Consider the following 16,720-nt stretch of genomic DNA (forward strand, 5'->3'; position numbering starts at 1 on the left):
GGGCTTTCCCCCCCCCCCCCCCACCCAACTTGCGATATCCAGTCTTGCCATTTATCTTCAGCCATCGGAGGTGTTGCATTCCATCTAGCTAGGTCATGGATGCTCTAGCCTACGCGATCACCTCATCCTTCTCCAATACAACCCCCAACATTAACCTCTTAGCTCCTATATTTTCACTTCCATTCCTCCCATCACGGCCACCAGCGCCACAATGGTTTCCTCGTTGCCCTTCACTGCCACATTTCCTCGCTGGTAGCGGCAGCCTTGACCCGGCATAGATACCTCACTTTCCATGTGAACAAACCACACTGTTCTTGGCTTCCTTTCCATGCCACATATTGACGGTGTCCCGGATGGGGGGTCTCTCACCACGTCGTTTCCTAGCCTGGTGGGCCAGGGCGAGGACCCCCATGTCAGTTCACCTGTGGGCCACATCAAGGTGGTGCCCGTGGCAAATGAAAGGAAGGCTCCCAAAGGCATGTCGTATACAGTATACTCCAAGATATTAGAAGTCGTCCACAACCCGTTCTCGTTGTGCATAGCCCACTAGGATGTAATCCTAGACCCCCAGTACCTATATAAACCGAGGGGTCGGGCATGTAGATGACACACAACGATCTCGAGGTAGAGCATCAGTACTTTGTACTTCATCCAAAGCACTGAAACACAAGTAGGATGTATGGATTTCTCTCTCAAGAGAGCCTGAACCTGGGTAAAAACTCGTGCATCCTTTACCATTGTGTAAAGACCCTTAGTTCGGGAACCCCTAATACACACAACCTGAAAATACGATACACGGGTCCCACCAAAGTCAGCTTTTAGTCAGATGGTAAAGTAGTCTTGCATGCATGTGCTTCCCATTCTCTCTCTTCTCCCACCCAAATTAATTCATCCATTTATTTAACCTCTGCTAACTTAAAATCATTCATATGTTTTAAAAAAATCCATTTTATTTTTTTAATATATTTGAACTCATGGTGAAGAGACCTTTTAAAACAAGACCGACCTTGAATATATTTATAACGAGTTTAAAAAATTAATTTCACAATAACATATTTCACTCATTTCCTAACAACATACTTCACTCATTTAGAAAAATATTTCAGAATAACATATTTCACACATTTCATAAATAACATATTTTACTCATTCCAAAACCGATTTCACACATTCCAAAACAGATTTCACTCATTTCATATAACATATTTCACTCATTTCAAAAAAGATTCATAATAACATATTTCACTCATTTAAAAAAAATATTTCATAATAACATATTTCACTCTTTTCGAATAATCAGTTTCACAACTTGACATTTTAGTTACATATTGTTTTTGTTTCCAGAACCTACATTTAATTTTTCACTGGTTTGTTTCACAAATATTACATCTATTTCAATTGCATATTTTTAAGTAACATATTTCACTCTTTTGAAATAAACTGTTACACATTTTCAAATAATCAGTTTCACAAATTGACATTTAAGTTTGATATTTGCGGTAAATAGGTTTCCCGTGAAATAGGTTGGTTTCACAATTTTTTTCTAGTGAAAATAGGTTTGTTTCATATTTTCTTGTGAAAAATGTTTGTTTCAAATATGCATTGTGAAATGTCAAAAAATAAGCGTGTTTCAAATGTATCCAGGTTTGATCTTGTTCTAAAGGTCTTGACGCCAGGAGTTCAAATATATTAAAAAATCAGAAACGGAATTTTCTTAAGAGATATGAATCATCCAAATTAGGAATTTAAAAATAGAAGTGATGTATTTATGAGAGAGAGAGAGAGTATGTGCTTGAATGAGAAAAGAGAGAAAGATGTGTAACATGCATGTGTCCTTCTTCTGAATATTATAGGACCCTTGCAGTGATTTGACTTTGAAATACGTAAAGGAAGAAATATGAGCGGTGTGTGATCTACGGATAGATAGCATCGCCGCTGAAAATGACTTTGCGCGGTTACGATGGCATTAGGGGCGCCATTGCTCGTAACTCTGAAGGCAACCCATCGATTAAGTTCAGAGTCTTCAGGCAGAGGTGGACAAGGAGAACATATCTCGTCGGTTCTTAGCTCAGAATTTTGATGTGTGTACGTACGTCAGTACCTACGCCGTAGCAGGTTAGCTTCCAAATTACCTAACGCGGCCGGCCACGCCTGACCCGTGCCATTCTACTCGCTTTATATATTCCAGCCGCACCACCTTGCAGTGTCTCCGGCTCAACAGTCACACGACAAGGACAAGTAGACAACATGCGTCCATGTCACGGCCTCGACCACCCCGTCTCGGCGGCGGCGGCGGCGCTCCTCCTTCTCCTCTTCTCCGCCTCCGTCCTCCTCTCAGCAGTCCCGGCAGCAAGAGCCCAGCAGGAGACCGGTACGTGAGCTCCATCATCCACCGCCGATCGACGCCATGCCGTGTGTGCATGTCTTGAGGATTCATGTCCGTTGCATGATGTCCTGATTGTAGAGCACGAGGAGGAGTTCAGCTACTCGGTGGACGCGGAGAACGGGCCGGCGCACTGGGGCGAGATCAGGGAGGTGTGGTCGGCGTGCGGCAGCGGGGAGATGCAGTCACCCATCGACCTCGCCGGCCCGCGCGTGTCCCTGGTGCGCGCCGCCTCGGCCACCTGAACCACTCCTACGCCCCCGCTAACGCATCCATCGTCAACCGCGGCCACGACATCATGGTATCCAACGTTACCCATCCGTTTCCAAGTAGTAATGGCCTGCATGATTAACCGTGAATGCTTGGATATGCAGGTGCGTTTCGAGGGCGACGCCGGGAGCGTGTCGATCGTCGGCACGGCGTACCACCTCCGGCAGCTGCACTGGCACGCGCCCACGGAGCACAGCGTCAACGGCCGCCGGTACGACATGGAGCTGCACATGGTGCACCAGAGCGCCCAGGGAAAAGGCCGCCGTCATCGGCGTCCTCTACGAGATCGGTGCCCGTGACCCCTTCCTGCACAAGGTACACCCCTGCTTCTTTCTCTCTTTCATCCTATTTCTTTAACCAAGCAACTACTCCCTCCGTTCAGAATTACTTGTCTCAGAAATGGATATATTTAGATGTCTAGATATATCCATTTCTGAGACAAGTAATTCCGAACGGAGAGAGTAGTCAACAAGGCTCAATTCGTTAAGCTTAACTAAAGCCAACATGACAACATGGGGGGCACGCACACGCATACGCATTATTTTAGTTCTAGATATATCCATGAGTGATTTCTTAATCAACTCAGGCGCCTCTTGGTATAAAGTTGCAATATGGCCGCATGCATGCATCATTCTAGTCCTCGTGAATGATCAGCTGGAGCCATACCTGGAGATGATCCGGAGCAGCGGGAGAGGGAGGAGAAGGTGGGGGTGGTGGACGCCCGGGCCGCGAGGGGCAGGGCCAGCGTGTATTACCGCTACGTGGGCTCCCTCACCCCCCCGCCATGCGCCCAAGGGGTCATCTGGACCATCGTCAAGCGGGTAGGCTAGATGCTTGCATAAGCCCTGTTACATTACATGTTTGGTGTTCTGAAATTTTTGCTCTGGTTTTGCAGGTTCGTACCGTGTCGCGGCATTAGCTGGAGCTTCTCCGGGAGGCCGTCAAGGCATAAGAATTAGTTTTTGCCCCATTGCTATTTCATTCTTCTGTTTCTCAAACCCTTTTCATGAACTATTCTCTCCTGATGCAGTCAACTCTCGTGTCTTTGGGCTTATTCGGCATGTGCTAGCATTTTGGGCTTAGAATTTGGCCACTACTTACTTTCGTGTCACGCTCCACCACTGACCCCCGGGTAAAGATCACCACTCAAAACTAAAAACAGAGAGCATTGCTATCATTGTAAGAGCCGTACATTGAGGAGAACCTTTGTGTATGTGTCCTCTCCCAAGAAGCAGTTGTCGATGGTGACGACCTGGTCCTTATTACCTTATACCAGAGAAGTAGCATCTCCTCTCCATCCCATACTATATAACACAACGCTAGTGCCCCACCAGCAGCACCCACGGTACTCAACTGCTTCCCCTTTCTTGGGCGATGCAAGCCACAGAGGGATCGACCCCAGACACATCTATGGCATGGAAAGCAAATCCTAGAGTAGTGTTGGTTGTGCGAGTAGAAAGCGAGGTAGCTACGCGGGCTCAGAGTTGCCGCTGCCGGCGAGAAAATGTGGCAGTGGAAGAGGAACGAGGACGTGGTTGTAGCGGTGGTGGCTGCCATGGGAGGAATCGGAAGGACACATGTTGATGTAAATAGTTGGAGGATGTACTATAGAAGGACAAGGCGGTAGTGCGGCTAGAGCATCCATGACGTTGTATCATATTATGATAAGGAATTTCATTACCGAAATTATCTTACGGAAGACAGGAAATCAGGGGATAGTTACTTGAAATGACCGCGGGGGTTGGGGGTGGGAGGGTAGGTTTATGTCATGGGGTGGCTAAATTAAAATCAATGGTGATGTTTGTCCATAGGCCCCATGCGTATCCCCCCGGATCGTAACTTTACCATATTTCAGATTATGATACATTATCATAGCACATCAAACGAATAAGCTAATAAGAAATAGATCATATCCACAATTTGTATTGGGATTCCATAAATAAATAAATAAATAAATAAATTGATAACACTAGTGTATGATAATATGCAATGTGAATGTAGTAACGACAATAGTATATCATGCGCTATGATAGTAGCACATAATACTAAGCAAAGTGAGCTGCCTTAAGTTGGGCAATTCCTCCTAGGTCAAGAGCGATGTCATCTTTCTAGAAGTTAGAGCTTTTTCAGGATCTATGCGTAAGAGCTGCTAGTAGCATCCTTATGAGGTTGAGGTGGAGGAGGAAAAGCATTATGAGTCCCTTCTAGATCCTCCTTGGTCACTTGCACAAGTGGCTCGGTGTCATTATAATCTTCATATGTTGTGCCATTAGCTGAGGGGTTTGGAAGTTCCAATTCTCCAACCTTATTCTCCACAACTACATGGCCAGGCCAGTCTTCACGCGCTCTGCCTCTCTTGATTCAACTATAGATCCGACATTCCCCTTGATGTCATTTTCTTGACTATCGGATTGACTTATCACAAGTCGTGACGTTTTAGGCATAGTTCTAAATATGTCACTGAGAACAAAACAGCCGCCACCTTCTTCTGGTGCAAGGAAGAACGACTGCGTAAATTTTGTGCAAACGCCATCAGCCGTGGTTAACGATCCAGTAACAACAATGAGGGTACCACCATTGTGAGATGAGACTGCATCTGCGGTGTCTATCTCCGTCAAGTATTTGCTGAAGTCTATAGATATTAATGATTTGTTGATCTCCTGTTGTTCAAACACACAAGGGGTAGAATTAATTAAAAAGAATTAATCAAAGTATATAAAGGTGAGCAATGCTACTTCTACGTACAAAATCTACAAAGAGTTTACGCACTAGTCCAAGTTGATGGCCGTTAGCTAAAATCAAGGGAGTAGTTGCCAGTCTAAATTAGCTAGTAGGTACAAATTATATATGTACTAGAAGTTTTACGTGTAAAGATTTTCCATATAAAGTTTCTTCAGCGAATATTTTGGTAGAAAAAGATTGATACTCCAATTTGTAGCAACAAAAGTAATTTTCATAGAGAGGACAGAACTTACGTGCAGTGTTGTTATGTACTAGTGATTGGGGCGCCACCCGATGATGCCGCTTGAGACAAAGTTGTACGCATTTTTTAAAAAAAATACATAGAGTCCTCGGGTCTTCGCCTCTGTCTGAAAAACATTTAAAAAAAGTCCTCGCCTTCATATAAAAATAAGTAAAAAAGAAAAAAAATCCACAACAGCCTATCAGCGAGTGCCACTTTGCATAATCCTTCATTTAAAAAATACCAGAGGTCCTCATCTCCATATAAAAAAATACATTTAAAAAATAATCCACACCTTCATATAAAAAAATAACAAAAGATTTCTCACCGCGGCCAACCAGCTTGCGCCACGTGGTATAGCTGGTTGGCCGCCCTTCATGCGTAGCTTAATGGTTTTAATTCCACGACTCCATCAGGACGTGGCCGGCCAATCGTGTTCCTGTCTAGATAAAATTTGTACGCCTGGTCTGGTGTCAAATGTAGAATATGATAGTATTGATCAACAAACACGGCGCAAATCTATACAAGAAAAAAAGAAGTCAATCGAAGCGATCGTGGTGCATGTAAATAGCTTTGTTAATGGAGATGGAGCGAAGGCTGCCACTTGAGGAGAAAGACGAGGACCTGCTTGCGTTGCCATTGCTGAAAGGAAATAGTTATGGATTAATGGTGTAAACTGAAATAATATTACTGCTCCCTCCCATACATATTACACAGTAGGCAGGCATGAAAGGGGCGAGCACGGGTGGAGCAGCCGGCGGCCGGCGCAGGCTAAAACCCTAGACCGAACGGGGAATTGTTTGCGAGCAACACGGGAGAGGGCGATGGGTCGGTGGGTCCTCCGGCGAATCGCGGCCGCGTCTCTTCCCACGACCAATCGAGCCGCCAACGGAAGTCTCCACCCTGTTGCTCTGCTGCAATTTCTAGGGTTTGACTTAGCGCTGCATTTTTAATACGTTTATGAAAACATGGAATATGCATTATGCAAGATGGATCATGTCCATATTAAGTTTTGGTTGAGTGGAGGTGGTGTTATTGCTTATGTTTCTGTCACTTGTCTTATCCCAACCAAACTGATGCATTTTTTCTGTGTTGCTCACTATCTAAACTCATGGTCACCATCCACCTATTTTTTCCTCAAATATCACCTTTTTCAGTCAGCGTTAGAATGGGTAATCATCGAACGAGTGCAACAATTGCAGAGAAGCATGTCCATATTAAACCAACAACAAGATCAATAAATGACAATGGGAGGCCCAATGTTCAACTTAAAGATCTTCCAGAGGTATGTGCAAATTGCCAAGAAAATGTTCAGTTGACTTTCAGGGTAAATAGATTCCTAAACTAATAGGTTTCTTTCCTTCTTTTTTCGTTCAAGGATGTGATGTGCATAATTTTATCAAACTTACCTGCAAAAGAGGCTGTGCGGTCTAGTGTTTTGTCCAGCGAGTGGAGATCTATATGGACAACTTGCCCCAAACTGAGTTTCAACGGCAAGGATCATGTGCCTAGGCATGGAGGGAAACAACATGCCCAGATGTTCATAGACCATATTAATGCAGTCTTGAAAAGGCACCACAGCAAGGTTGTCGACAATCTTGAGATCAAATTTGTATTTGAGAGCAAGCTAGTTTATCATCTCAACAGTTGGATAAGGTTTGCTATGTCCTCCCGGACTAAGAATCTATCTTTTGATTTGGCACCACTACCTGAATTTTGGAAACATAGGAATCATTACAGGTTCCCATTTGAACTTTTAGACAAGGAAAGTGTATCCTGTCTACGATGTCTTCATCTTAGATTTGTATGTTTGAAACCACCCCCTTCCCGGTTCACAGGTTTCCCATTATAGGCTGAGCATAGTCAGGTGTGATCTAGACGATGAACTAAAGGTGGTCCTGCGACCATTGTCCAACCTGAAGTACCTGAGAGTCAAATACTGCGGGTTCACCAAGATAGAGTTCCATGCTGCCAAGCTCTCCACCTTTGTGTATAAAGGGGACTGCATACCTATTGCCCTCCATCAAGCTCCCGAGATGGAAAATGCAGAAATTTGTTTCTGTGCTTCTACCTTTCGGCGTGGTTCAGCTGTGGTTCTCAATGGGCTTCCACATGTTCAGAACCTCACTTTGAAAATTTCAGTTGAAGTGCTAGAGGTATGTACGTACGTTGTTAGAACAAGCTTCTAGTTTGTGCAATATGGTTTTATTTTTTCGCTGAGCTCAACTTGCTCTTTCTCTTTCAGACTTCATTGGACATCAGATAGCCGTTACATGTTCCCGCAGCTCAAGCATAATATTGGCTGTATATCATAAACACGACGACAAGATTCTCTACTTGGTTTCCCTTTTGAGGGCTGCTCCGTTTATTGAACACTTGCAAGTACATGTGAGTATTTTCTTGTCGGATCACCTTTGTAGGTAACAAAGGAACTGTATTTGTTAAGGATTCTGCTTAAATGACCTTTTATCAGGATGCTTAGTGTTAGTTCTACCTTGGCAGTTTGATGGCACTTGCACGATGTGGTTTGCATACAAGGGGTCTTCGAGACAAGACATTCCACGATCCGAACACAAATACCTACACCTGAAGAATGTGCATGTCACAGGATTCAAAGCCACGAAAGGCCAGCTTCAACTCCTGTTGCATGTCGTGGAAAACGCCCCTGCGATAGAGACTGTGACCGTAGATACAGTTCAAAGACGGTATGATCTGTTGGATCCAGACGAGATTCTCCCGACGCTCCGCAGCTCTGCCCTTGATATTGTCAGGGATCCTCTCTCTAAGAGACTTCCACCAGATGCCAAGCTTTACCTTCTGTAAGACGGACAGAGGGCATAACATTAACATGCTAGCTGTGTATAAGCAATAGGAAGCAACTTTTTACTGAAATCGCTATTGTTGGCGTGTGCTTTTGTGTTCTCTCAAAGATGAAATAATGAAATCGCAATACAACATTATGGATATGGTATTTTTCTTATCGAAATATGTATTTGGCAACCCTGTGCCCGATTGCAAAACTGTCAACCCATCCAGCGTCGTCAGATTCAATCGCGTGGCCCTTTCCCCTTCGCTCGTCTTCCTCCCCGCACTGTCGCAGGTATCGTCCTTGGCGTGGATTTGTCCCACAAGGCATGCCGGCCCAAAGAGATGCGCTCAGACGTGCTGCCACTGTGGTGACCTTCGCCGGATCACGGCGGGACGATGGGGGACTCATGCGCCGCGGTCCCGCGCTTCGCCGACATGCCTGTGCGCCTGCTCGCCAGGCGCCGTGACCTCGACGGGATGGGGCTCGACGCCGACACGCTCTGCCTCCCGTCGCACCTCTTCGCCCTCTTTGATGGCCACGACGACGCTGAGGTTTGCCTAGCTAGGACTAGAAACCCCCTCTCACCCCCTTGGATTCGTCACCAATGACAGCCTAGCTGAGCGACCCTGCGATCTGATGATTTGTGTTCATCCGGGTTGTCGCGTAGGTGTCTGACTACTGCCGATAGATGCCACAAGTTCAGCAAGTCCATCTTAACCCCATTTCCTGTTGGCTGAGACCCTCACAATCTCTCTCGCTCTCCAATTTCAGTGGACGCACATGCAGTGTTTCAAAAGGAGACCAGCTTCAGAGTTTCAGAGAAAGACCAGAGCAATTGAAAACAGAGGAGACAGTTGTATTTTGATTCTGGGCAACACATGCCCTTTCTTTTTTCAGTGCAACGAATGCCTGAATTATGCTTCAGAGTTTCAATGCAACGTGGCTAGCTAGCTGCTATCTACATGTTGCGTGCTTGCTAGTTAGCAAATTCCACCTGTGCTCCTTCATGCTACTACTATCTGCTGCTATAATTTTCATGGAATTTGCTCCCAATCTTTCTTTTTTGGTAAGAAAAAAGTAAAAGCAGTTTCGAAAAGAATGATACTTTGTCGGGTAGGTATCTCTCTCACTTGCAGTAAACTGCCCCTTGAAAATGTTCCCAATATTGATTCTGATAACTTAGGCACCATCACCGCGGTAAATTTGACCCCAAAATTTTTTATTGAAAAATATAACGCCGGTAATTTTCTCTGTAAATAGTCGATAATATACGCACGACAGACTAGATAACTTACACACAAACACCGCTGTAATTTTGAGTCGCGACTAAAAAATGTTGAAAACATACCTTCGATAAATTTCGTGTAAATAGCGCGATAATATATGCACCATTGATTTGATAACTTACGTCTAAAATACCGCAATATTTTTTTCTTCGGTAGAAAAAAAGTTGTTGTAAACATACAATGGCAAATTTTGTGTACATAGCATGGTATTTTAAGCACCGCGGACTTGTTAAACTGCCTATAAAGACCATGATTACTTTTCGACCCTGGAAAAGAAATTGTTCAAACATACCCCCGCTATTTTTTTTAAAAACATGATAGTATAAGCAGCTCATAACCGATAACTTACATACAAACACCATGATAACTTTTGCCCTAGGAAAAAGTTGTTGGAAAATATACCCTTGCTAACTTATTTATACATAATATGGTAATATACGGCTCACAGACCTGATAACTTACCTCCAAACACCTCGGTAACTTTAACTAGGAGAATAATCATACCGGCAGCTTCTGTGCAAATAACACGGTAATGTACGTCCAAACACCATGGTAATTCCTTGGATAGGGAAAGTTTTAGATAATACTCGCTGTAATTCTATGTAAATAGCATGATAATTCACGCATCATGGACATGATAACTTACGTAAAAACACCGTGTTAACTTTTGACTCGGAGAAAAAGATGTTGAAACATACCCCGATAAATTGTGTGTATAACTTGTGTATGAACATCATGGTAACTTTTCTGATTTGGGGGTGTAAAAATTGTTGAAAACATGCACGCAGTACCTTCTATGTACCTAGCATGATGATTTACACACCGCAAACATGATACAAAACACCATAGTAAATTTGCCCAAGTGAATGTTTTTTATGAACACGCGATAACTTATGTCTACATAACGTGATAATTTACTCATCGCATATCTGATTACTTACGTACAAACACCATGATAACATTGACAGGGGGAGGGGTTGTTGAAAAATACACCCCTGATAACTTATCTGCAAATATCATGATAATATACGAAGCCCATACCTGATAATTTAAGTACAAACAAGGAAAAAGCTATTGAGAAACATACCCCAAAAACTTGAGTAAGAAAAGCATGGCAACATTACAACTTCGTACCTGATAACTTACCTGCAAACATCATGATTTTTGCATCTAAAAAAGAGTGAAGAGGACACCCGGGGTTTGTGAACCGTGTGAAACATGCAGAAAAATGATAGAACTAGGGTGCATTGTTCTAAAACCCGTACAAGTGAGGCCGTTGGTCTGGATTTTCAGTTACTGATCACTGCCTCTTTTACTAATTGTCATCTCAAGAAGATACAACTAGTATGTAAGTTGTATGTAACCAGTTAAGTGAGCTAGCCCAGCTGGATGTTGTAGCTCAGTTATATATGAGAGGGTCTGGGTTTGATTCCCCTTCCATGCCATTTTTTTGCCTATTTTAAACTACAGGCACGAGAAAAACTGAAGAAGATGGGATCGAAGGAGGGTGGTCATTCGGGAGGAGGTGGGATCTAAGGGAGAAGAGTCGTGTGGTACTTTTAGCAATGTGGCACACATGTGCCACATATCACAGTCATTTTCTTATTAAGTGTTGGAAAACACTCAGCCCCGCCCCATCGCATCACGCCACACCATCCCGCCACCAGATTCCCCCCTCCACCCCCCCCCCCCCCGCGTCGGTTCCACCACATCTCTGCCGCTGTCCGCCTCCAATCGACCACATCTCCGCCTCCCAGCCACCATCGTGTCGCCGACAGATTCGAGCCACACACCCGCCGCCGCTTTTTCGCCGCCCGATTCGAGCTTCTCGCACTGCACACCAGTCGCTCTGCCAACGCCAATCCGCCACCCGATTCACAGCCGCGCCACCGGCCATTCGAGTTACCAGCTCTCATCGCTCGACCGCCGGCCCCTCGACTGTGATCTCCGTTGAGTCTGACTTGGAGGAGGAGGACTTCGAGGATGGGGACTCCGATGAGTACTCGTCAAACAAGGCGTTGTGGGAGAGTTAGATACATCGACAAGTAGTTTTATGATGTTGTAGTTTTATATTTATGTTGAATTGTGTTTTATGTACTATATTTGCTTCAAATGAACTTGCTATGTTTGAATTATGTTTTGAATGATGTAGTAGTTGAACTAGTTTTACATCTTCAATTATAGCATCTGTTGGAGTAGTAGTTTTTCATCACCAAATGTACATTATCTGTTGGAGTTGTGAATTTTTTAAAGATGTAAAAAACACTTTTTAATGATATAAATTATACAACGCCTACTTTTACATCTCTAAATATACACCTCCTATTGGAGATGCTCTAAAGAAGCTGGAGGAACAGCCGTAGCACTAATAGGCATGTGATTAAATAGTTGTCACATCTCCCGACTCGCTGGTGATTAACCGAAGGGTCTGTCTAGGGCACATCTAGATGTGGCATAGTTATGTCACATCTAAGCTAATATTCACTCTGTTTGTAGTCTTTTTTTTGTCATAGTTTTTTTTTGCTGCATTATATGTTTGTAAAAGCTTAGATGTAACATTCTTAAAAAACATTTAGATATGAATTAGACAAACTGTTAAACTGAAATGCGTAAGTGAGTCTACGGGCGGCGGGCTGCTTCAAACCGGTCATGGCATGAGGACGAAGAAGCTAAGAGTTCCCTCCTGCGTTGGCATTTGGGTTTGAAGCGAGCTTCATAACCTCCCCAACCTCCAAATATAAAGGTTATGAACTTGTTTGTCCATTAATTATGACGATCAGAAGCGCTACTTGGATCAAAATCGACATAGGGTAAACATACTAAAATGTTGGTTATGTTGTGTCTGACTTGGCCTTGTTGTTTCTGACTTGCTAGAGACAGGAGAGTTGTGTCTCTAGGTCTAAGGGCATCTCCAGCCGCGCCCCAGGAAGGTCTCCCCAAGCGTTTTTTTTGTGCCGGCGCCGAAAAAACGGCCCAGTCGCGTCCCCAGGAGTCTGATTTTCGCCGGCCTGGGCCGAAAACAGCGCCGGCGGACTCAGGCCGAACCCGGCGCGCTGGGGGCGCCCGGGGGCGCCGGGGCGAACTGTTTTGGCGCGAAAAAGCCGCGGGCCAGCCGCGTCAGGGACACGGCGGCTCGTCTTCCCCGAACTGCCTCGGTTCCCGTAGGGAATCAATGGCAAGGCTGCCGCTAGTCGGCCTTGCCATTGATTCCTCACGGGTGGCGCGTCATGGGACGACGCACCGACGCCTCCCCTTCCTCGCACGCGTACACACGGGCGCGGAGCGGCTACAAAAGCCGGCGGTCGCCTGTGCCCACACCAGACTCGCCCCTCGCCGCCGCCCAACCCCTCTCTCTCCGTCTCCATCTTCCTCTCCCGAGCGCCACTGGCAACCCTTCTCTCTCCCTCTCTACCATCGCCGAGTCCGTCGCCATGGCAGAGCGCTTCCCCGGAGACGAGGCGGCGGCGAACGGCTTCGGCCGCCATTCGCTCCACGAACAGGAGTCCTGGCTCCTGTTCCAGGCGAACATCCCGGCGCCGCCGGACATGCACGCCGGGCCGACGGGGTGGCGGCTCAGCGACGGGGGAGTGCCCGTTCCCCCGTTACCCGACGCCGTGGCGAAGCCCAGGTACTTCGCCGAGGAGGTCGAGGTCGCGCGCGCCTCCCTGGCCAACGACGAGCGCTCCCTCCCCCAGTACGCCGCCGGCAATCACGCGGCTTGGGCGGCGTACTTCCAGCGCCGCCAGTAGCAGCGCCTGGCCTCCACCAACGGCGTGCCGGTGGTCGGCGGCGTGAAGAATAGCGAGGGGCGCCACCTGTGGTGGGGCGTCCCCGGCCGCACGCTGGATGGCGTGCTGGCGTACCTCGACGGCGGCAACAACCCGCCGTTGACCTATCCTGCGACGGGGGCCGCCCCGTCGCAACACCGACGCGCATGGGCGCCAAGGAGGTTCGCCTCCTCCTCCTCTTTCTCCTCTCGCTCATCTTCCCACTCCTTCGGTTCTCCGGCGCTTCTCGGCGTCAAGGCCGAGCCCGCGGCGGAGACGCCAATCGGTCGGCGCACTCGCAGCGTTGGCATCGTCATCAACGAGGGCGGCCGGCGCGCCTCCTCCTCGTCGGCTCCTCCGCGCTTCGTCAAGCCAAAGATGGAGCCGGGGCTGGCGCCGGTGAAGACGGAGCCGGGGCTGGCGCTGGTGAAGGCGGAGTTCGACGACGACGACGCGGCCCTAGAATGGGCGCGCCAGGACTCCATTGCGATGGAGAAGGCGCGCCGGGAGAAGGAGAAGGAGCGCCAGCGCGCCACCCTGCGCCGCTTCGAGGAGCGCCGACGCGGCCGCGATGAAGACGGGGTCGTCGTCTTATGCGACAGCGACGACGACGACGCGCCGCCGCCAGTCCGCCATGGCGACGCCGGGCAGGGGTCCAGCAGGGGCGCTCGCGTCAAGGAGGAGAAGGCCGACGACGACGATGGCGGCGACGACTTCAGTCCCTTTCTTTTTCAGATTAAATTAATGTAATGAAAATGCACGAATTTCACCAAAATTTGCTATGTTTGGCCGAAATTTAACTAGTTTTTATCATAACTTCGCCGAACGGTCCTTCTTTTTTTTATTTTAATACGCGCCTGGGGGCGGCCCTGCGGGCCGACGGCTGGGGACTGACTCGCCCCCAAGGCCATTTTTTGTGCCGGCTCACCCCCAAGCGGCGCTTTTAGACGCCCCCTGGGGGGCCAACGGCTGGAGATGCTCTAAGATGGCGAAGAGAGAGCACTGGAGCTGTTCAAACAAACAATTACTCCCTCCATTCTACAATATAGTGCTTCCTCTATCCCCGTGCTTCAACCTTGACCGTAAATTTAACTATCAAGACCTATTGCGGCGGGAGCAAAAATTATATCAGTGAGTTCGTATTCGAAAGAAGTTTTTAATTATGTAATTTTTTTCGTCCGCCGCAGTCGGTCTCGTACGTTAAATTTATGGTCAAAGTTCGACCTAAGAAGCGCGGGCACACTATAATTTGAAATGGAGAGAGTACGTGAGAAACATTCCGTTTCAACATGCCTCCAGCCTCTAGTACACTAATACAGTTTGCTGTTACAGAGGCAGAGAAATTCTTGCCAAAGAGCACGTATGTTTGGTTAAGATAGTGTGAAATAAAACAATCAACGATTCAAGATCGCCATGTCGTGAAGATGGAGAAAACATAGGCGCACTGACAGAAAACAAAGAGGTGAACTGTCAAGAAGGCGACAGCCAGGAGTAGTGCTCCAATCATTCTCTACTTTGCATCGACATCCGGGTATTCACAGGTGCTGCAACCGTTTCAGTAGATCAATCATCGACAGCCAGGAGTGTTGCTAAAATAAGGCATTTAAAGACAGAGAATGCAGCTGCTGTACAAAACCTGGAAACAGCGTGATGTGCAGAAACTGCTATTCATGCAGAGCTCCTGGATAGAATCTGAATTTCACTCATACACGAACAGAGAAAACAAGGATAAAGTCACATAAGCAAGATCATAGCAAGAACTCTCTCAAGAAATGTAGGGACCATGGTAAAAACTGAACATGATACACAGTTAAAACAGAATAAATCAGCACTGTTACTATTTCTCCAGTTCATGAAACTTGCAAGATGACACAGTAGGAACAGCTAACTAACTAGAGAGCGGCATCGATCGGCCAGCGTGGCAGGGAGCAGCCCATCTAGGAGGAGGTGAACTTGGTGACGGCCTTGGTGCCCTCAGAGACGGCGTGCTTGGCGAGCTCGCCGGGGAGGACGAGGCGGACGGATGTCTGGATCTCCCGGGACGTGATGGTGGGCTTCTTGTTGTATCGGGCCAGCTTGGCGGACTCGCCGGCAAGCTTCTCAAAGATGTCGTTGATGAAGGAGTTCATGATGGACATGGCCTTGGAGGAGATGCCGATGTCCGGGTGCACCTGCTTCAGCACCTTGAAGATGTAGATCTTGTACGTCTCCACGCTCTTCTTGGACTTCTTCTTTCCCTTCTTGTCAGGGCCGCCCTCCTTGGACGCCGGCGGCCTCTTCTCGGCCTTGGTCTTCTTCCCCGCCGTGGTCTTCTCGGCCTTCTCCACCACCGGCTTCTTCTCCGCCTTGGGGGCCATGGGTGCCGCTGCTGCTGCTTGCGTCGACGGGGAGAGGTGTGTTGTTTCGCTGGGAGGTAGGAGGAGTGGTGAGGAATAGGCGGCGGGGGTGCGGCGAGTTTATAGGAGGGGAGAGCGCGCTCTGATTGGTGGAGGGGTGCGTGCCACGGATCGGTGGCCTCCAGTGGTTTGACACGATCTCAGCCGTTCGCTGCTGTGGGTGATGGACGGCCCGGATGCGCCTCGGCGCGGATCGCTGACGTGGCGGATTGAAAAACTTTTTTTGAGACAAACGTGGCGGATTGAATGGTGGGCGGGGAGCAGACGGGCTTCGGCCCGCGAGCGCATACGGAGTACGAACTGGGCTTTCTCCGTGGCGGGAATTTTGAGTTCAACTGTTACTGTTTTTTTCCTGGACATTTTGCTTTCAGGAGCAAAACTATTTCTTTCAGAAAAAATTGCAAATTACAAGTATAATATGCATTTTTAATCTTTCAAACACATGCAAAATACCAAGATCCTTTTCATGGTAGCAAGCATAAGTTTAGAGAGCTTGTCTTTACCAGAGAGGTTGCAGGGGTAGTCTTGCTCACCACCAAGATTTTAGCCCTCTAGGATAAATAATACTCCCTCTGTAAACTAATATAAGATCATTTAGATTACTACTTTAGTGATCTAAATGCTCTTATATTAATTTATGGAGGGAGTACTAATTTACTTTAAATAAGAAGGATGCAAGAACAATATTCTAGTATACAATAGCATACAAAGTAAGAACAATTCTAGCAAGCATACTACTGGAAAGAGCATTTAAGTGCACAATTAAGCAAAAAATCAATTCATTTGGAGCTAAAATAGCCCGTCAAATTTACCTACTTGAATATTTAAACAAAACTAATCAAACTGG

At 46.9% G+C, this 16,720-nt stretch overlaps 1 protein-coding gene and 1 pseudogene across 1 annotated transcript; one reads left to right on the forward strand and one right to left on the reverse strand.

Annotated features, from left to right (window-relative positions):
* Positions 1-3,572, forward strand: part of LOC125519373 — a 4,962-nt pseudogene extending 1,390 nt beyond the window's left edge.
* Positions 3,573-15,287: 11,715 nt separating this feature from the next.
* Positions 15,288-15,904, reverse strand: LOC125521005 (histone H2B.3-like). Its single transcript, XM_048686044.1, has one exon. The coding sequence runs from the start codon at positions 15,832-15,834 to the stop codon at positions 15,415-15,417; it is 420 nt and encodes a 139-aa protein (XP_048542001.1). The 5' UTR covers positions 15,835-15,904; the 3' UTR covers positions 15,288-15,414.
* Between the last annotated feature and the right edge of the window lie 816 nt (positions 15,905-16,720).

This window comes from Triticum urartu, chromosome 7 (genome assembly GCF_003073215.2).
Source record: "Triticum urartu cultivar G1812 chromosome 7, Tu2.1, whole genome shotgun sequence".
Lineage (NCBI taxonomy): Eukaryota > Viridiplantae > Streptophyta > Magnoliopsida > Poales > Poaceae > Triticum > Triticum urartu.

Bases quoted from the DNA above. Each gene is read 5' to 3' on its own strand.
- LOC125521005 (XM_048686044.1), bottom strand. From the start codon at position 15,834: ATGGCCCCCAAGGCGGAGAAGAAGCCGGTGGTGGAGAAGGCCGAGAAG.